This window comes from Carya illinoinensis, chromosome 6 (genome assembly GCF_018687715.1).
Source record: "Carya illinoinensis cultivar Pawnee chromosome 6, C.illinoinensisPawnee_v1, whole genome shotgun sequence".
Taxonomy (NCBI): Eukaryota; Viridiplantae; Streptophyta; class Magnoliopsida; order Fagales; family Juglandaceae; genus Carya; species Carya illinoinensis.
Genome location: NC_056757.1, coordinates 920,596 through 945,077, shown reverse-complemented (window position 1 = coordinate 945,077; position 24,482 = coordinate 920,596). Strand labels below are relative to the sequence as shown.

Sequence of the window (24,482 nt, the reverse complement as noted above, 5' to 3'; positions counted from 1 at the left end):
CAAGTAAACTAGGATTGATCTATTACATGAATAGATCTATTGCTTATAAATGTTTCTTAATAAATTGAGAGAATTTATGTCAAGAAAATATGTAGACCCAAAAAAAGATGAGGGGAGTCTATTTTTCTTGATGATGGTCTCTGCCCCCACCAAGAAAGTAATTTATCTAACTAGCTCTACATTTCCCACAAGGAATGATAGATTTCCTCATTGCCTTTTATTTTTTTCAACAATGTTGAACAAAAATATTGTATTTATGAATGAGAAAATATTGTAAAATATTTGCTTGTTTAACAACAAATTAGTAAAGCTGAATCTGAGATACATTCCCCTATATATATGTAGTATCTTACCTGTACAAATTTCTACAACATTACACATGTCCTAGTGATAATTATATGTGGAGAGTACTTTAGGCTATGGGTGTGCATGTTTTATATGAGAATGGAGTTATTATTGTAATATGTAATGGGACATACTAGCTCTGAAGAAGCAGGCAGGCAAAGTTGCATACTCTGGTTCTGCAAGTACTAATATGCCTAAGTTGAAAATCATTCTAGGATCAGAGAAGTCGAGGTTTGTATTACTTGAACCAAATTCTCGCATGCAACTGTGTATTAAAAAACCTTATGTGCAAACATCTCTTAAATTTAAAAAATGTACATCAAATAAGAGATGTTTGTAATGGCTATCAATGCATATGGCGTGATAGAACCCTATAAAACATCTGTTAAAGTTTGGATAACGACTATCCTCTGATCCATATACAGGTGACACAATGTTATAGATCTCATACTCAAATCGACTATTTGTTCAAACTAAATCAAAATATGAGATTATAAAAATATCAAATATATATCAAACAAATGGTAGCAGCATAATTACTAGGTGCACAAAAATATATTACCTTGAAGGATCGTGTCTTAGGAGCCATGGTGGCTTCGAAAAACATGCACCGTTTAATAGTGGTCTTAGGGGCACCGGTGCGATGCTTCCAGGCAGTGGAAGATGGTGGGTCTGCTGAGTGGAGTCATTTTGAATTTATAGGAGGAATTTGACATGGGGAAAGAAACGGACGAGACTGTTTTTGATAAGGAAAATCAAGAAAGGCAGATTCCCCCACAAATAACTTCAAAGGCATGGGGAATCTATAATACTCTACCATTGCAGCTAAAAAATTGTGCAGATGGGTAAAAAAATTTAACTCAGCGAGGAAGAATAAAAAAAATCCTCAGATGGTATGAATACCTTTTTATTTGGCTCCAACGTCCCTATCGACCCCCAACGCTATCTAGGTGTATCAGTGCTTGGGCTGGAAATGCTGCAGCACAACACAGGAACGAGAGGTGGCATGAGGGTGGTTTATTGCGAAATTGATGCCATTTCTCATGGCTGGGGTGAAGGCCACAATGAGGCGTTGCTATGTTTTCAAAATGAGAAGAAAAAAAAATAATGGCAGACACGAGGACGACGGCCAATGAAGACAGTGCTTTTCACTATTTTCTCCCTTTTAATTTACTTTTTACTGTTTTATCTATCAGATATTATAACAATTGTTGAAAACATCAAAACTCAGATGAGATGAAATAAAGATGCCCAGATTTCTGTTTGGTTACACAAAACTCTTCTCCGTACATTTTGGAATGAGATGTTTTCATCTAATCTCGTAACCAAACGAGACTTAAGAGTACGCAAAAATTTCTCTATTTAGCATTACTCATTATTACTGGATGGTCCACCTTATTTCTTGTTCACGTATGCATGAGGAAGTTTATAATTATACATACATATAATTAATATACATATGTAATGTTTGGTATTCCATAAATTAGTTATTTGATTTTCATTAGTATATATGAAATGAAGATTTATTCGTGCAAGTAGTCACGGATTCTCATATTTAAGCATCATCGAATTATGAATATCCTAAAATGAAAGCCAATTAATTCAAATTTAAAATTGTTAAAACAACAAAGAATAAATATATTTTATATAAAACTCACGTAGATATTTCATACAAAAATAGACTCCAACATATAAAAATATAAAAAGTTATTTCTTCTTATTTATTATTTTATAAAATACTTGCACCAAACTTGTAATTAAAAACACTACTTGGTCAAGATCTGACCAGTATAAGGTTACACGTAAGACGTTTGTCAATAAATATCCATCCCGTCAGTTTCTAGTCAATTTTAGTTAAAAAAGTAAAAGTAATCTGTCTTAGAAAAATTTCTAACTTGAGTTCTAAGTTAGAGTAATTTTAATTTGTTTTTTAAATTTAGACAATTATTATTCATTTTTAAATTATTATTTTATTCTAAAAATATTATATTAGATAATTAGGTTGAGAAAAAAAATAATTGAAAAAATAATTTTGAATAAAAATTAAATTCTTATTTGATATATAGTATATTTATAAAATATAAAAAAAGTATTATTAAATTATACACTTTTATCTTATTATTTTAATTTTAAAATGGATACTTCAATATTGACTAATTTTTGAAAAAAACAAATTTTGACAAATTTTGTAATGACTTTAACTTAGAGACATCACGACTATGTCAAAAACAGAATCAACAAACCTTATACTCTATCTAAAATAAAGTAGATGACACCACGAACAAAAGCCTAAAAAATGTGTTTTTTTTTTTTTACTTTTTTTAAAAAGAAAAAGAAAAAAAAAGACTTAACAAAAATTAAAAATATAAAAAAAAATTATATCTTCATTTTCAACCATTTTGTTGCCCAGATGACTAACACAAGAGAGGGGGTGAATTGAGTTGTATTAAAAAAATAACAATTATAAATCAAATATATAATATAAAATATAAACAAAATATAAAATAACAATAAATATAAAGAGTAAGGGTAAGAGAGAAGCAAACTCAGTATGTTAACGAGGTTCGGCCCCACTGCCTACGTCCTCGCCTCAAGCTACCTCTTGAGGATTCCCAAATTCACTATTCAACCTCTTTCAGGTGGAGATAGAAACCTATTACACCTTTGAACAACACCGCTACAAAGGATCCTTGTAGAACACCCTCTACACTTGCAATCACCTTACAAGTGGTGATTCAACTATTCCCCGTATAGAATACTTTCTACACGTACAAGGGTTATACACACCATTTTTTTGATACAAAAACTGATAATGGGTAGGTTATCAGAAAACACTCCTCAATGAGTGAAATAAGAACAATACAGCACAAACTATATCTCTCAAAATGAATAAGGATTAAGGCTCAATGCTTAGAGAAGAGAGAATGAAAGCTTTGAATGAATGTTGTATGCTCTGGATGTTGTGAATGTGAAGCTCTCAAATGATCTATTTATAGGCATATGAGACTTCATATTCAAATTTAAAAAGATTCACATGTCAAAGACAACATCATTCACTTTTTCAAAAAATTCAAATAAAAGGTTCTTCTTTTTCAATTGTCAAAGACAACATCATTCACTTTTTTAAAAAAATCAAACCTAATATTTTACTTTTGGCATATGACAAAATGAGTACACTTTCCTTTTCAAACAATTCAAACCTAATCTTTTACTTTTTGTATATGACAAAATGAGCACACTTTACTTTTCAAATTTTTCAAACAAAATCATCTACCTTTTGTATAAGTCTAAAAAAGCATCAATCACTTTTGAAAATATTCAAATAAAACATGCACATGTAAAAAATGACAATCAATCATCTTTAATATTTTCAAAGTTCAACCCTTTAATCAAGGCATGCACATGCAAAAGATGACTATCAATCATCTTTCAAAATTTTCAAATTTAATTTTTAAAAATATTCATGTACATGTGGAAAATGTATTTTAATGTTTTATGTTAAAATATTAATTTTGAACATTAATCCTAATTTCGAACTTTGAAGAGATTTACAACATTACTCTATAATTTTAATGTGAACTTGTTCCCTTCTTGCTCATGCTTGTTTCCTTGATGTGCTTGACTTTATTGTGTAGACAACTTGAACTTGAGACTTCTTTATTCTTTGAAATCATTTGTTATCATCAAAATCCATGTGTAAATATATAATTACACAAAACTTGAAATCTTGAGTTCAACAATCTCCCCCTTTTTGATGATGACAAATACTTGATAGAACTTAAAAGCTGTATTAATATTTAAGCTCCCCCTGAGAATGTGCGTTAGTTTTTCAAGCAAAAATATAAATATAATTCCAAATATATATAATAAGTTTAGCAATTCAAACAATGTTAATGTTCTAGTCTAACACTTCTCCCCCTTTTGACATCATTAAAAAGGATCTGCAACAAGTAAATGGATCTGAAGAAAACGGTGCGTTAGTAGACACTGTAGATAAATATATAAATTTCATCCGTCCGTGACCCGACAAGTGCGGTTAGAGATTTCAAAAAATCGTCTGATGTTGTTGACAAACGAGATTGAAGGCTCCGAGTTTCTAAAAAAATGTCATTTTCACCGATCGGGAAAAAATACATTGCTCTTTGACTTGGATGATAGCTTGTCTTATTCTTTATGCTATCTCTATAAAATCAATCCTGAAGTTCATCCAATCCGCATCAAGTTTTCATCTCATCTCTATAACTCATCTGTATTCCTTCAACATTCTTGTTTTAAGCCTTCTATTCTTTTCTTAATGGCTCATTCTTCTAACATTTCTCTAGATCCATCCATGAGGCATTCTGCATCTCAACCTCCTGTCCTTTCTGCAGCTGTCATTGGTGCCATGTTGCAGCAGGAAAATAATAATCTGACTAATAAGTCAGATTCTGATGCTATTTATGACTTGGTGAGTCTTGGGACTCGCTACTCTTCCTCTATTGTTGCTTTTTCTCAACGGCTACAAGCCAAAAATCATGAATTTGAAAGGCTCAAAGAACAAATTATTGTACTTCAACGAATTGTTCAAAAGTCTCATACAAGGGAAGGAATCATTCGGCAGAAGAATAAACAGTTGAAATCTTTATTAGATTTTTCATTCCGCTTGCCGGTTCCCATGGATAAGAATGACATGATATTGTATGAAGAGAATGAGCGTCTCAAACATGAGGCTAAGAATCTCAAGTTTATGTAAAAGTATTTAAAAAATCTATCTCTATTTTTATTGATTCTCGTCTATCTTTTAAGAGATATTCATAGCATGCATCATACCTATTTCTCTTCTGATCATACATAATCTATCTTCTGGTAAAGGCTTTGTGAAAATATCTGCTAACTAATCGTGTGTGTTTGTGAATTTTAGTACTATATCGCCTTTCTGCACATGATCTCGAAGAAAATGATATCTTATTTCAATATGCTTAGTTCTAGAATGTTGTATTGGGTTCTTTGAAAGATTTATAGCACTTGTATTATCACATTTGATTGAAATGTGATTATACTTGAGTTTAAAATCTTCAAGTTGTTATTTCATGTAGAGAACTTGATCACAACAACTACCTGCAGCAACATATTCTGCCTCAGCAGTAGATAGTGCAACAGAATTTTATTTTTTACTAAACCAGGAAATTAATGCATGACCTAAGAAATGGCATGCTCCACTAGTGTTTTTTCGATCTATTTTACAGCCAGTATAATCTGCATCTGTGTAGCTGATTAGATCGAAAGATGTATACTTAGGGTACCATAATCCTAAGTTAATTGTACCACTAAGATATCTAAGAATGCGCTTAACTGCAATTAAATGTGATTCTTTTGGAGATGATTGAAAGCGTGCACATAAGCACACACTAAACATTATATCTGGTCTACTAGCTGTTAAATATAATAAGCTACCAATCATACCTCGATATATTTTCGAGTCAACTGGCTTACCGAATTCATCTTTATCAAGTTTAGTTGATGGGCTCATTGGTGTTCCAATTTCCTTAGCATTTTCCATCCCAAACTTCTTTAGTAATTCCTTAATATATTTTGATTGATTGATGAATGTCCCACTTTTTACTTGCTTAATTTGCAATTCGAAAAAGAATGTAAGTTCTCCCATCATGCTCATCTCAAATTCTTCCTGCATAGTCTTAGCAAAAACTTGACACATATTTTCATTAGTAGCACCGAAAATTATATCATCAACATAAATCTGAATCAAAAGAATATCATCAATTTCATATTTAATGAAAAGAGTTGTGTCGATTTTTCCTCTTGAAAAACCTTTTTCAATCAAGAAACCACTGAGTCTCTCGTACCAAACTCTAGGAGCTTGTTTAAGTCCATATAGTACTTTTGTGAGTTTGAAAACATGATTTGGGGAAATATGATTTTCAAAACCTGGAGGTTGCTCAACATATACCTCTTCATTTATAAAACCATTTAAGAAAGCACTTTTAACATCCATTTGAAAAAGTTTGAAATCTTTATAACAAGCATATGCAAGTAGCATTCGAATAGCTTCTAATCTTGCGACTGGTGCATATGTCTCATCATAATCGATTCCTTCTTCTTGATTAAAACCTTGGGCTACAAGTCGAGCCTTATTTCTAGTTATGACTCCGGACTCATCTTTCTTATTTCTAAAAACCCATTTTGTTCCAATAATAGTATGATTTTTGGGTCTAGGAACAAGTGTCCAAACATCATTTCTTTCAAATTGATTCAACTCTTCTTGCATAGCTAGAATCCAAGATTCATCAAGAAGTGCGTCATCAATATTTTTAGGTTCAATGTGAGATAGAAAAACAGTATGATTGCAAATATTTCTAAGAGATGATCGAGTACTTACACCTTGTGAAGGTTCTCCCAAAATTTGTTCCACTGGATGATCTTTCACAAATTTCCACTGTTTGGTTGCATCTTGTATTAAATTTTGATGATCTTTCCTGATGGCTCCATGTTGAACTTCCTCTATTGTTTTCTCTTTGTTGAGATTGAGACTTTCCATGTTATTTATACCTCCTGTTTCTTCATCAATAGATTTCTTGGAGAGTGGAGAATTAGATTATCAAATACTACATGCATAGATTCTTGTACAGTCAAAGTCTTTTTATTGAATACTCTATAAGCTTTACTATTAGTAGAATACCCGAGAAAGATACCTTCATCAGATTTTGCATCAAACTTGCCTAAATTATCCCTGTCATTCAAAATAAAACATTTGCATCCAAATACATGAAAGTAACCAATGTTGGATTTTTTCTCATTCCAAAGCTCATAGGGGGTTTTATCTAACTTAGACCTTAGCATAACTCTATTTATAACATAACATGCAGTACTTACCGCTTCGGCCCAAAAATAACTAGGCAAGTTGTTCTCATTGAGCATTGTTCTTGCCATCTCTTGAAGAGATCTATTTTTCTTCTCTACTACCCCATTTTGTTGAGGAGTTCAAGGAGCAGAAAAATTATGCACAAAACCATTTTCATCACAAAAAGTTTCAATATTTTTATTAACAAACTCTTTTCCCCTATCACTTCGGATACTTGAAATAGTATAGCCCTTTTCATTTTGAATTCTTTTGCATAACTTGGTAAAGGCATTATGTGCCTCATCTTTATGAGCAAGAAAGATGACCCAAGTATATTTAGAGAAATCATCAACAATAACAAATGCATAATATTTTCCTCCTAGACTTGCAACTCTATTTGGTCCAAAAAGATCCATGTGTATCAGTTGCAATGTTCTAATAATGGAAATTTTTGTTTGTTTACCAAATTGACATACATTACAAATTTTGTCTTTAAGAAAAAATGTTTTTGGTAAACCTCTCACAAGATCATTTTTTGAAAGTTTGGAAATAAGTTCCATGTTGGTATGACCTAATCTTCTATACCATAACCAACTAGTTTCATTTTGAACTGAAAAGCAAATAGCATCTTGTGAGATAATTTCTTCAAAATCAATTGTATAAACATTATTGTTTCTAAAAGCAATAAAACAAATATTACAATCATGATCATTCAAAATAATGCACTTATCCATTTTGAAAGTAACTGTAAATCGTTTATCACATAATTGACTTATGCTCAAAAGATTATGTTTTAGACCTTCAACAAGTAGAACATCTTCAATTATGAGAGAAGATTCATTACCAATTTTTTTTTTACTTTTTTTAAAAAGAAAAAGAAAAAAAAAAGACTTAACAAAAATTTAAAATATAAAAAAAAAATTATATCTTCATTTTCAACCTTTTTGTTGCCCAGATGACTAACACAAAAGAGGGGGTGAATTGAGTTGTATTAAAAAAAAATAACAATTATAAATCAAATATCTTCTATATATATAAAATGTGTATAAAACGGAATTTGTTGTTTTAGACGGAAAATCTTGTTTTCCCGTTAATTTTGTTGCTCCCGTTAAATAGCAGTTAAGCCACCATTTTTATGGCCATTTATGTTATCCGTTTCAAATCCATTATATAGTAATTTAGAATCTTGAAGGAAAACAGTGCCAAATTATAATTATTTCCGTTAGTGACCAAATGTGTTGTCTGTTTAAATTCCATTAATATAATAACTCAATTTTTTGAAGAAAAATAGTGCCAAATTAATTAGGCAGGGATACTATTGTCTTTTCCTATAAATTATAATGACAAAACATTATAATAAGTTACAATTTTGAAAAACTAGAGTCTCATTTCTTCTTATTTTCCCCCTTCTGCACACGAGTTTTCCCCTTCTGTACGTGTGCCAGCTATTGCTTTGGAATGGAAGCTGCAACCAGAAAGAAAATATAAGTTAAAAATCTGTGGAGGCACATTTTAATCAAATGTAATAGAAATTTATAATTAAGTTTTTATAATATACAGTATAACTTATAATTTGTAATAAGTTATATTTTATGTCCATGTGTGTAGGCAGGGAGAAATTAGTAAATTTCAATCACTTAATGAGGCAGCCAAATGGCCAAATAGTGCAGCAGTCATATTCAAAGTTTGAATACCAATAGACATTTCTTAGGAACCCAACAGCCATTGAAAGGGGTTTAAAAAACCCTTCTATTACTTTCAGTGCAATGGTGCTAAAATTTGAAAAGTGACTAATCCCTTCTATTACTTTCAGTGCATTGGTGCTACGGTTTCCTTGGTTTGAAGGGAGATTGAAAAGTGAGTAACTTTCTTTTGTGTGTTTATAATAGAAGTTTATCCATGCATTACATATGTTTTTTCATATTTCTAAGAAATGAACTAACCGATACCATGAAATCATGGAATTCATAAAACTTATTAAAAATCCTATCACAAAACTGAGTTTAGAAAACTTGTCCACGCTCACTCTCTCTATCAAATCAGGTGCGGTGAAATAGTGCAGTTGTGCAAAGGTTTGAAAGTACATTAAAAAGGTCAGTTTTACTGCCTTTTCTGTGTTTATATTATATATAATCTATCTATGCATTACATCAATCTGTAAGTTTTATGCTACTAGATTACTGCCTTTTAATAATCTCTAAGTTTTATGATGTAATGAAACTGACCACTAAAACATCAATTCCAATGGGTAGACCACTAAAACATCAATTGCTTGGCAACAGGAAGGAAACAAAACTGTACATTACTACACAAGCTTGATTGAATGGAATAGATGCATCTGGCACAATTTGAATCCAATATTGTACAGAACCAGATGTAGAAAAAAAAGCACGCGTCTTTATAAAACTACATCAACAACTCAAATAATGGCAAATTTAATATATTTTTTTTCCTGCAAGTAGAAAGTGTAGATTTTTATGGGTTTATAGATCCAAACCTTGTAAAAGGCACCAAAGCCCTCCTCCTCAAGCATGGTCCTCGCCCTTGGGCTGCTGATCCCTAACCCAATTGAATCCTCACCTACACAAATCCAAACACAAACAAACAAACAAAATCACAAATCTATTAACACATTTAAACGTACTACACCACTGAAGAGAGGAAAAATTTCAGGGAAAAAGACCATTGAATCATAGATCTGAAACCCCGTAAGAGAATCCAATTTACAAACAAAAGGATCATAACTTTCTGATGGATGTTAGTAAAAATAGAGAATAAAAACATGGAAACTGATCTATACAGAAAAAAAAAACATGGATTTTAAAAAAAAAATCAGTTAAAGTTAACGAAGGGCTTCACGGAAAAAAAAAAAAAAAAACATCAAACGACCAAAAAAAATCATCTATTTTAAAAAAAATGAAATGAGAACCAAAAAACATCCAGTCGATCGAACAAAAAATGTGAAAAAAAAAACCCGAAGACAAAACTCAAAACATGCAAACCCATGTTTAACATAAGAAGCTCCAGGATCTAAAAAATAAAATGAAAACTAAAAGATCTAAATGAACACATATAGATCTGATGTTGTTTGCAAAAAAAAAAAAAAAAACAGAGAGCTTCTAAGCGGGAGAGAAAGAAAGAGGTGTAAAATAAGTTAAGGTTTATGACTTGCTTCTTAGCTCCTTCTCAAAATGAAAAAAAGAGGGCTGAAAATGGGTTTAGAGAAAGAAATAGAGTCTGCCATCGAGATCATTGAAATATAGAGAGAAAGAAAGAGATCTAGACGGAAGATGAAGCTGTTTGAGAGAGAGAGAGAGAGAGAGAGAGAGAGAGAGAGAGAGAGAGAGAGAGAGAGAGAGAGAGAGATCGAAAGAGAGGTGGGGAGAGAGAGGAAGGGAAATCAGAATTAGACAAGGAGATAAGTTTTTGTGGGCGTAAAACTGATTTGAAAAAATGGTGAAATCTCTATAGATCCGTAAAAAAAAAAAACAACAACAAATGAAGAAGATCGGAAAATGAAATCTCTATAGATCCGTGAAGGAAAAATAGACAGAGATGCAATCATTGAAACTGTGAACATATGAGGGCGAGAGATGCTGAGTTGAGAGCAATGCAGAGAGAGCGTGAGAGAGAGAGGGAGAGAGTGAAAGTAAGAAGAAGATTCCGGATGTGGGTGAAATGAGAGAAGGAAAAAAGGGAAAAAAAAATATTTCGGCTAAGCTGGGATAGACTGTTTATAGGATGTGGATCAAAGCCTGAAAAGAGAGAGAGAGAGACGGGGGGACAAATGTGGACATGCACGTCATGTGGATAAATGTGCACCAGGAAAATATATACAAGTGGGTGGACCATTAAATTGATAGAAATATAAATAGAAAATATAACTTATTTACAAAAAGACAAAAATTTAAAGACCATGAAACGGCGTTGACATCATACCAATGAGTCTTTTTAAACTAAAATATAATAAATAAAAAATTATACAATAAAATATACCCTGTTCTTTGGCAACGTCAAGGAGGAAATTGCTAAGGGAAATAGTTTACTATCATCTAACGAGTGGATTGAGAAGTCGCAGTTGGAAGCCATAACGAGGAAAAGTAAGAAAGTAATAGAAGTTGTAGTTAAAATTTATTACGTTTGAGCAGGGGATCATACACATTGAAATTGATTTAAAATTGATGTGTGATTTAATTTAAAATTTAATATTATTTAAATTGAAATTGATATATTCAACGCATTTAAAATGCTAGAACATATGTTAAACTGGACAATAATACTGAAAAGCTAGCTGCTACTATGTTTGGTGAAGTAGCAGAACAGACACTTGGTTGTTCAGCAGTTGAATTGATGGAACATGCTAGAGAGGTATTTTTTAAATTTTTCTTCAAAAGTTGAGTTTTCTTATAATGAGTTAATTACAAAAATAAAAAAAATTGGGTTTTTTTTATTAATTATGTAAATCTATTTAAAATTTATTTTGTAGGAAAATCAACCATATGTTTAAAGCGTTACAGAGAAATTATAAAAAAAAAATTTGGAAGATTCAAGTTTATGTAGATCCAGGGAAACTGAAGGAGAAAAAATATAGGCAGTTTAATGTCTTCTCTATTGAAGCGGTACAAGATGAGAAAAATACTGGATCGTCATCTTAGAATCAAAATTATCTCAAACAGCTTTTATAAAACTATAAGTTATGTTTATTTATAGGGCCATGTTATAGATTCTATTAATGCTTTTTTTTTTAATATATCACAACGTTTAATTATTTATCAATTACATAAACATTACATCATTAGTTATTTAATTAACCAAAAATATTACATCTTTATTAATAAAAAATTAATTCTTAACCAAAAAAATTAAATATAAACTAAGCAAACGTGCATTGCACTTTAATTTTTTAATTAGTTAGTTAATACCCTCTCGCTGAGCTCATCCTCAACACATGTCAATGAAGCTGGTGTTTATAATTTTTTAAGAATTAAATTATTTAATCATCTAATTAGAATAAAAATTTTATTATTGGGATTAACTATATGTACGAAACAAATTGCTTTAATATGTAATTAAAGAGTATATAATTCTATATATCTAATAAAAATAAATAAGTAAAATATATGATTTGGGCTGTTGATCTAGCAAGCTCCCTCATGATCTAAATATTACTTTTGGTTGTGTTGGTTATCAAACCATTTGATGATCGTTTAATTTTGTTAGCTTTTTGTTTTCTTTTGAGGTGGTTAAAGTATAGCTAGCTAGCTAACTTTGAAGGGTGTGGAGAACTGTGTGAGATGATGAAAGCAAGCAATAAAAGCAATAATAGAAGAGATAGGAGAGAAAAATAGATCAAGATGATGGGATCGAGGATGGAATCCATACGTGTACATTTACTTGCATGCTTTTTTGGTTGGCAACTCCTTTTCTTTCTTTCGTTCTTTCTTTCTTTAATTTATCTAGGAGCTATAGCTAGCTAGCTCTGATCTCTTTCTTTTCATTATATATCGTGGTGTGCGTGCTTGTTGGGGGGAATACTTTTAAAGATATTGATGTTAGATAGACTCGGACACGGCGTGATCGATGAACTGTTCCATCACTTCCCACTCCCTTTTTAATTGGTCAATATCCTATCATTTAATATGGTTGCAAGATTTGGCTCTTTATTTGGTGAGGGGTGGGGAGCCAAGTGCTGTTGCTCAAAATCATGGGCATCAATTTTCTGACTTTTTGGCAACTCTTTCATTTCCTTAATTTCTTAGTCAATTTTTTTTTTTCCTTTTTACTTATAACATATATATATATATATATATATATAATGCTTTGCCCCCATGTCCTTCACGTTATAATTGTACCCAAATCCAAACGCTTCAAGGTCCCCACCACACTGAAAAATTTATCTAACCTAGAACTTCTCTATGTAAGCAATAGGGACTAGAGAGAGGTACCTTAATTCAGAAGGTAGGTAGATGAGACTGATCCGGATAAATTTTCAAACACGTGTTACTGTGGGCTTGAAAATAATTAATGAAACGGACGCAAAGATTATTTGAATGTTTAGGGAAGAATTGGAATCATAATATTGTGCAGTGCATTCAATGCATGTTGCCCTCTCCTAGCTCCCACCCACATGTGAAATCAGAATTAGATAAAGAGAGAAGTTTTTGAGGGCGTAAAACTGATTTGAAAAAAAATATTTCTGTCAAAATATCACCATCATGCAAGCTATAAAGCACCTTAAAAATGACAAATTTATAACTTTACACCTATTTAGTTTTACTCAAAAGAAAACTAGAAAAGATAGGATTAGTAGTACATACAGAACTCGCCAAACTGACTAACTTGCCACTTGCCAGCATTTCACCCTCTCGCTGAGCTCATCCTCAACACATGTCAATGAAGCTGGTGTTTCATAATTTTTTAAAATAATTTTTTAAGAATTAAATTATTTAATCATCTAATTAGAATAAAAATTTTATTATTGGGATTAGCTATATGTACCAAACAAATTGCTCTACCCCTTAGCAGCCTGAAAAAGGCGTACATGTAAAACTTACATGGGAGAAGACCCATAATAATGCTTTAAACGCTTAACATTTGTGACCAAAGTAGTGTCCACCGAGATATTGTTTGACTATGTCCAGCTGATGGATAGAGCAAACAAAGAAGCACATAAAGCAGTAGCACTTTCCTTGCCTTTCGCTAGATGCCCACGGAGATATTGTTTGACTATGTCCAGCTGATGGATAGAGCAAACAAAGAAGCACATAAAGCAGTAGCACTTTCCTTGCCTTTCGCTAGATGCGCCACAATCCTTAATCCATTAAATTTATAAACCCCAAAGTCCAACCCCCCCCCCCCCCAACACTCCCCAAAAAAAAAATCAGAAGCCACTAGGAGAAAGAATAATACTGATTCGGAGAGACAAAATTCCAAACTTCTATTTGACGGTAAAAATTTACCCAAACTGATTGAATACTAACATATACTAATAATGAATTAATCGACAAACACAAGCAGCAAACCTAGGGTTAGCTTCTCGGAGAAAAATAACAAAAACTTATTTGTGTATCATAGCAACCAAATAGATAATGAAGAAAACATAAAATATTAAAAACAATTAGGCAGATAGAGTAAAAATACCAGTGCTGGTCCGAGAGTCGGCTCCGAGAACAACTCCTCCGTTGTAAGTGACGCCGATGATGGTCGTGCCCATGGAATGAGGGGCATTTAGATAGAGTTTGTTAAGATCCATATCTCAGATATTAGCAAAATCCCTAAGCGATGAAAAGATGAGCTCGCACCGATGCAGAGGAATCAAAGAGCTGGGAGACGGGAGAAAATAGTGGTTTTGGCTTCAGTGTTATATAAAACTGACTTCTTCCCCAAGTTAATTTCTTCTCTTTTTCCTCTCTCCTTATCTTTTTCTTTTAAAAAATTAATAACGAAAAAAGACACACACATGCATATATATGGTGTTTGTTAATAAATTTCATGTGGTTGTCAGTTGCTACTTTTTATTTATTCATCATGATTCTTGTTTAACTTTATGTATATGGACTTTGGATCTAGATAGGTGGCGCCATGCAATTATTAATTTATTAGAAAGTCGATCCAATGGGATCCATCTAGACATATCATCGATCACGATATGATCGATATTATCATCATGAAAAAAATGTTAAATCATTTGGAACTCTGGTTCTTTAAAGTTTGGACAGTCCGGATTGTCTTTTTCTGGAAATGATGATGTTCTCATCGATCGTCTATATATAATAATATGTATAGTCAAGTATACGTGTGGTGTAAAGTTTTTATGTATAATGTTTTTAAAATAAATACTATAAATACTTTTAATTTATAGTATTTTTTATGAAGATGTGAGTAAATTCGGTTTTTTATTTCCCCTATCAACCAAATCGGTGGGTGCATCCGAAAATTGAAAGATTGAAACGGCATTTTCTTCTTCATTGTTCCACAAACAATAACCCATCCAGCTCCTCTCCATTGTCCCTATTACAGTACTACATCACGCGCTTATGTTATCTTTTCACACTACAAGTACCACACAACTTAACGATTGACAAAAAAAATAAAACATAAAAATAAAAATAAAAATATATGAGTGAGTATACTAGGTGGGTATTTTTTTCATGTGCCTTTGTTAGGATTAACTTTTAATATTAGGGGGGCCTCTCGTCAGAAGAAAAAGTCATATTATTTTTTTAATTTTATTCTTTCTAAATTAATTAATATATTCTACTTTTTACCCATATATTATATATTTGATAAGAAAAAATAATAATAAAAATGATGTATGGTGAATAGTATAAAAATGATAGGTATAAGCTTTTATTATATAATTTTTAATTGGTTCTTACTAGGAATTTTTTGACAAAATCTATACCGAATTGACCCAAACTACCCCAAAGATGCATGATCCCAATTGGGAAATTCAAGAATAAATAAAAATAAATTTCAAACAACGAATAAATTAATTTGAACTAATAATAATATTGAATTAATGTTAGATATAGTTAAATATTGTGAAAATATTGTGTGATTATTCTTAAACATTTTTTGTATGTGATATTAAAATATGCTTTTGTTAGATTCCAATTTCATTGTATTTTATCATTTGATTATTTATTTAATTGAGTGTAGGAAATAATTGTTATTTATTTCGTTCATGCTGCTTATGTAGAACTGTATATAACAGTTGAAACAATCATTTCCTTCATTAATATCTACTGAATGATTGATGCACATCTAGCTTTATTATTATTGTTATTATTATTATTATTATTATTATTTAGCTAAGTTCATATATATCCATTGATGACACACTAATATATAAATCCAAACACTTAATTTATATAAATTGAAAGATACAAAATTTGAAAAGATAGTAATTAAAATTTTTAAAATTGTGTAAATTTAAATGATCTAGGTATAATAAAAAACTAATTGATTCAAATCATATGCCCCATTAATTGATTTATTTTCTCAAGACTCAAATCATCCCTTTTTCTCTAAAAATTAACGATAAAAAACTAAAAATTCATAACATCAAAATAAAAAATCAGTAGAGAAATATTTTAAAATAATTAGTAGAGAAATAGTTGATAATTACTTAGAATAGGGAATTGAGTTTGACAAATAGCTTCTAAAATATTTTTTGTATGTGATATTGAAATATGCTTTTGTTAGATTCAAATTTCAAAATATTTTATCATTTGATTATTTATTTAATTGAGTGTAGGAAATAATTGTTATTTATTTCTTTCATCTTGTTTGTGTAGAACAATATCCAACGGTTGAAACAATCACTTCCTTCATTAACATAATGAGAAGTGGTAAGATTCTGTAAATAATTTTTTTTTTTAAAATTTACAAACAAAAATATAAATTTATGTAAAATTTAAGTTTATAAACTATTTTTTGAAGATCATGGAAAAGAACCTGCAAAAAGAATCTTGTATAGAGATTTACCAGAAGAGAAAAAGGAAGAGATCCGTAGAAAACAAAGAGAAAGATATGCTAAACAAAAAGCATCCAAAAGGAACTCGATTCGTATAAATGATTTCGATACATCTATTGTTGATCAAACGACTACGTCGATTGCTCGATATTCAAACAATGATATCCAATATATAGACAACATTCAAGACTTTAGTCTTGTTCAAAGAGTATCAAAGAGAAAGCGAAATTCTGATGTTCATATTGATATCGTTGAAGAGGATTCGTCTCGTCAAGTATGTGTTATTCCTAATGTTGAAGTCTGTGTCATTAATTCAGAGACAAATTCATCCATAAACAATGTCTCCGAATCTTCTAATCAACTCTTTATCCAGCAGGTTCTCCTCTAATCATTTTTCGATATTTCTTATTCAACCATCATTCTATTCTTTTCCTCTGAGATTTTGAAATATATTATACAAATAGGATCCACATGTTGTTCAAGAGGAGTCGAGCTACGATATAAATATGCTGACACCTTTTAGGGGTAAGAAACAAATATAAAATCAGTTGGTTCTTTTAATTCAGTCATCGAATCTTGCTACTGTACCAGTAATGTCCTTACTCAAATAATTTAAATAATATTACGAGCTTGTGTCTGTTTCCTTATTTTCATTTTTTAACCAAATAGGTCAGTCGCATCACGGTTCTGTCGGATTTAGACAATTGTTGAAGGTAGTGCCATTTGAAGCATATTCTCTGCCATTAGTCCCCAGCTGCATACATTGTAAAGCAAAGCGATTCCACCATGAAACAACTGGCTTTTGCTGTGCTGATGGAACAATTTCTTTAGCCACAAATGATGTTCCTGATCAACTTTATGCATTGTTTACCTCCAACACAGATGAATCTACACATTTTAGGACATACATTCGAACTTATAATAACAAGTTCGCTTTTACATCCTTTGGAGTGAAGTTTGATAAAGATCTTTGCAGGAGAAATAGAGGAATCTATACTTTCAGAACTCAAGGATAGATCTATCACTATATCAACGATTTGGTTCATTCAAATCGTCGTCCTTCTTATCTCCAGTTGTATTTCTATGATACAGAACATGAATTAGAAAATCGCATTTCTGATTCAAATAGAATGGATCCATCAATTGTCACTCAACTCATTGATATTCTTCGCATCAATCCGTATTCTATTTTTTTCCGCTCTCTTGGTGATTTGCCAGATTTGGAAAATCAAATAATTCATATAAGATCAGATGCTGGCCTAGATCAACGTGTATTCAATGCCCCCACATCTTCACAAGTTGCAGCAATATGGGTAGAAAATGATGATGAAGATCAACTAAGAGGACGTGACATTTTTGTCTTTAACCATTCTGGTGGAAGTCATAGAGTTCAGTACTATTTTGGGTGTTATGATCCATTGCAATATCTGTTGTTATTTCCATTTGGCGATGTTGGTTGGCATCAAGGGATTGAAAGGATTAGTAGAGGAAGGAGATCTACGTATAACGAAACAAACGGATCAATAAATCCTCAACAATCAGTGACTGCAGAAGAATTACTTGCAAGAGAACAACGAGGTTAGATTGCAGTATTAATATTCAAAAATTTCATTTAGTATGTACTTCTAACTTAGTAACGTTTCATTCACATTCAACTTTTGTAGCGTCAAACAGAAAAATGAAGGATCCAGTTGTTTCATGCCGTGAATATTATTGCTATAAATTACAAATCAGAGAAAATGTCAGATCAATTTTGTTACTTTCTGGTCGACTATTGCAACAATTTGTAGTAGATATGTATGTTAAGATCGAGACGTCAAGATTAGACTATTTTAGGAAAAAGCAACAACATATTCGATCAGAGTTATATCAAGGTATTGTTGATACAATTACGCTTGGGGAAACAAACGCTTCTAATGTTGGAAAACGGATTATACTGCCTTCATCATTTCTTGGAGATCCAAGAGACATGAGAAAAAGATATATGGAAGCAATGGCTTTAGTTCAGCGTTACGGCAAACCAGACATTTTCTTAACAATGACGTGCAATCCAAATTGGAAAGAAATTACAAATGAACTACATCTGCATGAGGAGAGTCAGAATCGACCTGATTTGGTTGCTCGAGTCTTTCGTGCAAAACTAGAAGAATTAAAGGATCAATTATTCAAGAGGAAAATATTTGGTCAAGTCTCAGCATATGTCTACGTTATTGAGCATCAAAAGAGAGGTCTTCCACATGCGCATTTTTTAATTATCTTACAGAAGGATTGGAAGGTTTATGCGCCTGAATCTTTTGACGAGATCGTATCAGCAGAGATACCTGATAAAAATACAAACTTGCACTTGCATAACGCTGTTGTAAAGCATATGATGCATGAGCCATGTGGAGTGTTGAACCCAACAAATGTTTGCATGAAGAAAAATGGTTGTTGCAAAAGTAATTATCCAAAAAATTACGCATCTGCTACAACCGTTGGAAATGATTGCTTCCCAATATATAGGCGTTCAAACAATGGAGTAACTGTCAAAGTCAGAGGCCAAAATTTAGATAATCGTTGGGTTGTTCCATATAATCCATATCTGCTTGCAACATTTGACTGTCACATTAATGTCGAGATTTGTTCTACGATAAAAGCAGTCAAATATCTTTATAAATACATTTATAAAGGACATGATCGTGTTGCTTTCAACTTGATTTCTGAACAAAACAATCAACAAGTTGATGAAATCCAACAATTCCAATCGACCCGATGGATTGCTCCCCCTGAAGCTATGTCGAGGATATATGGCTTTATTATTAATGAGATGTACCCAGCAGTGTATAGTTTACATTTACATCTGGAGGATCAACACCCAGTGACTTTCCGAGCAAATGATGATATAATCAATGTTGTCAACTTAGATCGTTCTAGAAAATCGATGTTAACAGAATTTTTTGCATTAAATCGAGTAGACGAGAATGCAAAGAGATTACTGTATAAAGAATTTCCAGAATATTATGTTTGGAACCAACAAAACAAAGATTGGACTCCTCGGAAAAAGAAAACTGTTATAGGCCGTATTGTTACAGCAAATCCATTTGAAGGCGAAAGGTATTATCTGCGGATATTGCTAAGCCATGTAAGAGGACCTTTGTCGTTTGACGATCTCAGGACAGTTGATGGTGTTGTGGCTCCAACATTTCGTGAGGCAGCAACAATGCATGGGTTGCTACAGAGAGACAGTAGCTTAGAAGATTGCTTACAGGAAGCATCTTTATATCAAGTGCCATCCAGTTTGAGACGGTTATTTGCAACAATATTGGTTTATTGTAATCCAACCAATCCGAGGGAGCTTTGGGAACGTTTTGAGCAAGATATGTCAGCTAATTTCAAACCAACAGAAGATTCTATATCAAATGTAAGAACCCAAGTATTGAGGTCAATCTCTTTTACAATTGAATCAATGGGAAAAGACATTAATTCCTACCATCTTCTTGATGACGACATTTGCTTCGATGAAGAAGAATTTCAATCTAGAGAAATCGATGATGAATTGGCTGTTGAAATTCTAGAAGAAGATATTGCTGCATCACAATTTCTTAATAGTGAACAACAACATGTCTATAACGCAGTGTTGGAAAAAGTATTTGCAAACCAAAATGCTGCATTCTTTGTAGATGGCCCAGGTGGGACAGGGAAAACATTCCTGTACAGAGCACTTCTCGCAACAGTACGATCAAGAAAATTAGTAGCACTTGCAACTGCTTCATCAGGCGTTGCTGCATCTATTCTTCCGGGAGGTCGAACAGCACACTCACGTTTTAAGCTTCCACTTGATACTGACGAAAGAAACACGTGCTGTGTCAGCAAACAAAGTGCACTGGCAAACCTACTACGTGCAGCAAAATTAATAATTTGGGACGAGGCTCCAATGACAAGAAAACAACACATAGAAGCATTGGATAAGATGCTACGAGACATCAATGATTCAGATGTAACATTCGGTGCAAAGGTTGTTGTTTTCGGTGGAGATTTTCGACAGGTTTTACCCGTGGTTCGTAAAGGAACAAGACAACAACAGGTTAATTCCAGTTTGGTTTATTCCTATTTATGGCCTACATTGACCAAGTTCCGATTAACTGAAAATATGCGAGCAAGACTTGATCCAATTTTTTCAGATTATGTGTTAGAAGTTGGAAACGGAATGCCACCAAACACAGTTGATGAAACCATAAGGATTCCAAATAGGATGCTTATTCCCTATTATGATGACAACACTTCTTTAGATCATTTGATAGAAGATGTTTTCCACAATATTCATGAATATTCAATGAATATTTCAACTATGATGAATCGGGCAATATTAACACCGAAGAACAGTTATGTTGACGAAATAAACGCATTGTTGATTCATAGGCTCCCGGGTGAAATTCAGCGATATTATAGTTTTGATGAAACAATAGATGCATCTAAACAATCAGTTATGGAAGATTTCTTGAATACTCTAACCCCAAACGGACTTCCGCCTCATGAATTATTACTCAAGAAAAACTGTCCCATCATGCTGCTTAGAAACATTAATCCTTCAGAAGGGCTATGCAACGGAACCCGTTTGATTTGTCGGGCTTTTGATCAAAATGTCATAGATGCAGAAATTGCAGTTGGACACCATATCGGAAAAAGAGTGTTCATTCCAAGGATACCATTCTTACTAAATGTTGATGAAAATAGTGGTTTTCCATTCAAACGAACTCAATTTCCTATAAGATTGAGTTTCGCAATGACTATAAATAAGTCACAAGGACAGACATTAGATTGTGTTGGGATTTATTTACCTCAGCCAGTTTTTTCACATGGTCAATTATATGTGGCTTTATCGAGGGCAAAGACATCATCTGCAGTGAGGATTCTAATACGACCAGTATCCACTGAACAACGTGAAAAGAACTGCACAAAAAATATTGTGTTTATAGAATTACTTACATTATCATGTTTGAATTAATGTTATACAGGTAACTAGATTTAATTGTATAGTTTCGATTTATTATGTATTATAATATTCTTCTCTATATGTCTAATATTCAGTCATTTATTTAAATGTCTTCGTCATTTATTTTAGTAATTTATGAATTTAAATTAAGATCTGTTATACTTATACATCTGATATTTTTGTATATGAAAATGGAAAAAATGTGGACGGTGTATACATCAATAAAGGATATCACTCCGAAAACAAAAAACTGGAAGATTAAGATGATCGTTGCGGAAAAGTCACCTAAACGAATAAGCCAACGTACAGCAGTGAAATATCAAAATTTGATATTAATTGATAAAGAGGTATGATATTTGTTAGCATATACATTAAATTTATTTATTTATCTTTTTACGACATTTTTTGTTTAAAAAAATACAAAAATTATTTAAAATAATTAGTATAGTAAAATAATCCTCATAATTTTATATAATATACTACTAATCACAATTATTTTTATTATTGGTTCAGGGAAATCGAGTGCAGGCGACAATGTTTGGAACTGATATTGACCCCCGGGAGAACACTTTAAAAATTTTACAGTCCTATTATATCATCGATGCATATGTCAAACCAGTAGATCCAAAATACAAAATTGGAGAATATCAATATCAATGGACCCTGAACTCAAAAACAATAATAGAAGATGTTCCACAGAACGAAGAGCAAATAGATGCACCAAAATATGAGATCGTCCCATTCAAGGACTTGGAGGCTTATAGAGGGTCGATTGGAGAAATAGGTAATTTAACTTATATTTTATTATAAATTAATTATCAATAAATTAACATTTCATATTCAAATATTTAGATATTTTAGCTGTCGCAATCAAAATTAAGCCAACTAAAGATATAACGACAGCATCTGGACCAACAACGATCCAGGAGATATATGTTATTGATGAAAGGTAAAAAATTCTTATAACTTCTCATCTCTTTTATAATTGAATTCCAATATTAATTTAGGAATATTTTATTAACTCTTTTAATTATTTCAATTTTGTAGCTTGAACCCCATATGTTTGACTATGTGGGGTCGATTTGTCCAAGACGAATGTAAGAAAATATCAGATATTATTGAAGATAAGCCGATAATACTTGGAACAAAAATATCTGTTGGATCATATAACGGTATTTATAATAATAAAACAACTTAGATATTTTTCCATATCGTATATACTAACACTAATATTGATGTCAATTTCATCAAAGGATTGTCTCTATCATCACGCCCATCAAGTACCTTTATAATCAATCCTCTTCTTCCTGAGGCATCTGCAATGAAGCAATGGTAATTCTTGAAAATTAACAATTACATATTAATGCATTTTTATTAGAGTTATTTATGTGATTTATGTAATTTACATGTATATTTCATTTCCTTACATTATTATTCATTTCTGAATTTTAAGGGCGGAGAATAACGATTTGATAATTAGAAGTATTATTGCAAGATCCTTGACCTACCCATCTGCACCACTGTCATCTGTTGGTATTCGGGAAATTGTGAAGAATTGTGATATTGCAGGGTTGATTAAGGGTTTACAACCCATGGCGGTAAATATTATTTTATTAGTAATAATTTAAAATATTTACACAAATATTCATTCTAAAAATTGATTATAATTTAATGCAGAAAGCAAAATTCTGGATAAAGGCGAAGGTAAATGTTATTGACTTCACCCAAGTTTTTTATTACATGTCATGCATTGGCTGTAATAAAGGAACTGGATATAAATACAATGAAAGCTTCGTTTGTATGTATTGCAAAAATCAAGGGGTCTGCAAACCACGGTACGAATCTTACAATTTTAATTTAAAATTGATGTCTGATTTAATTCATAATTTAACACTATTCAAATTGAAATTAATATATTCAACGCATTTAAAGTGCTAGGGCATATGTTGAACTGGACGATAACACTGGAAAGCTAGCTGCTACTATGTTTGGTGAAGTAGCAGAACAGGCACTTGGTTGTTCAGCAGTTGAATTGATGGAACATGCTGGAGAGGTATCTCTTTAATTTTCCTTCAAAAGTTGAGTTTTGTTATAATGAATTAATTAAAAAAAATTGGTTTTTTTTATTAATTATGTAAAGCTATTCAAAATTTATTTTGTAGGAAAATCGACCGTATGTTAAATGCATTGCAGAGAAATTATCAAAAAAGATTTGAAAGATTCAAGTCTATGCAGATCCAGAGAAACTGAAGGAGAAAAAATATAGGCAATTTAATGTCATTTCTATTGAAGCGGTGGAAGATGAAGAAACTGCTGGATCGTCATGTTAGAATCAAAATAATCTCAAATAGCTTTCATAAAACTATGAGTGATGTTTATTTATAGGATCATATTATAGATTCTATTAATGCTCTTCTTTTTTAATATATCACAATGTTTCATTATTTATCAATTATATAAACATTACATCATTAGTTATTTAATTAACCAAAAATATTACATCTTTAGTAATAAAAAAATAATTCTTAACCAAAAAAATTATATATAAACTAAGCAAACGTGCATTGCACGTTACTTTCACTTAGTATAATATAAAATATAAACAAAATATGAAATAACAATAAATATAAAGAGTAAGGGTAAGAGAGAAGCAAACTCAGTATGTTAACGAGGTTCGGCCCTACTGCCTACGTCCTCGCCTCAAGCTACCCCTTGAGGATTCCCAAATTCACTATTCAACCTCCTTCAGGTGGAGATAGAAACCTATTACACTTTTGAACAACATCGCTACAAAGGATCCGTGTAGAACACCCTCTACACTTGCAATCACCTTACAAGTGGTGATTCAA

General features: G+C 31.8%; 2 protein-coding genes across 2 annotated transcripts; one reads left to right on the top strand and one right to left on the bottom strand.

Annotated features, from left to right (window-relative positions):
• Positions 1-8,421: 8,421 nt before the first annotated feature.
• LOC122312999 lies at positions 8,422-14,630 on the bottom strand. The gene is made up of 3 exons (XM_043127687.1): positions 14,324-14,630; positions 9,681-9,763; positions 8,422-8,648 (listed from the first exon to the last, which is right to left on the bottom strand). Exons 1-3 carry the CDS (start codon positions 14,433-14,435, stop codon positions 8,535-8,537), a joined length of 309 nt encoding a protein of 102 aa, XP_042983621.1. The 5' UTR covers positions 14,436-14,630; the 3' UTR covers positions 8,422-8,534.
• A 3,161-nt stretch (positions 14,631-17,791) lies between these two features.
• On the top strand, positions 17,792-23,849 carry LOC122313624. The gene is made up of 10 exons (XM_043128785.1): positions 17,792-18,239; positions 18,326-21,564; positions 22,147-22,417; positions 22,486-22,582; positions 22,681-22,805; positions 22,887-22,965; positions 23,087-23,231; positions 23,311-23,468; positions 23,566-23,686; positions 23,796-23,849. Exons 1-10 carry the CDS (start codon positions 17,792-17,794, stop codon positions 23,847-23,849), a joined length of 4,737 nt encoding a protein of 1,578 aa, XP_042984719.1.
• The last annotated feature ends 633 nt before the right edge of the window (positions 23,850-24,482 follow it).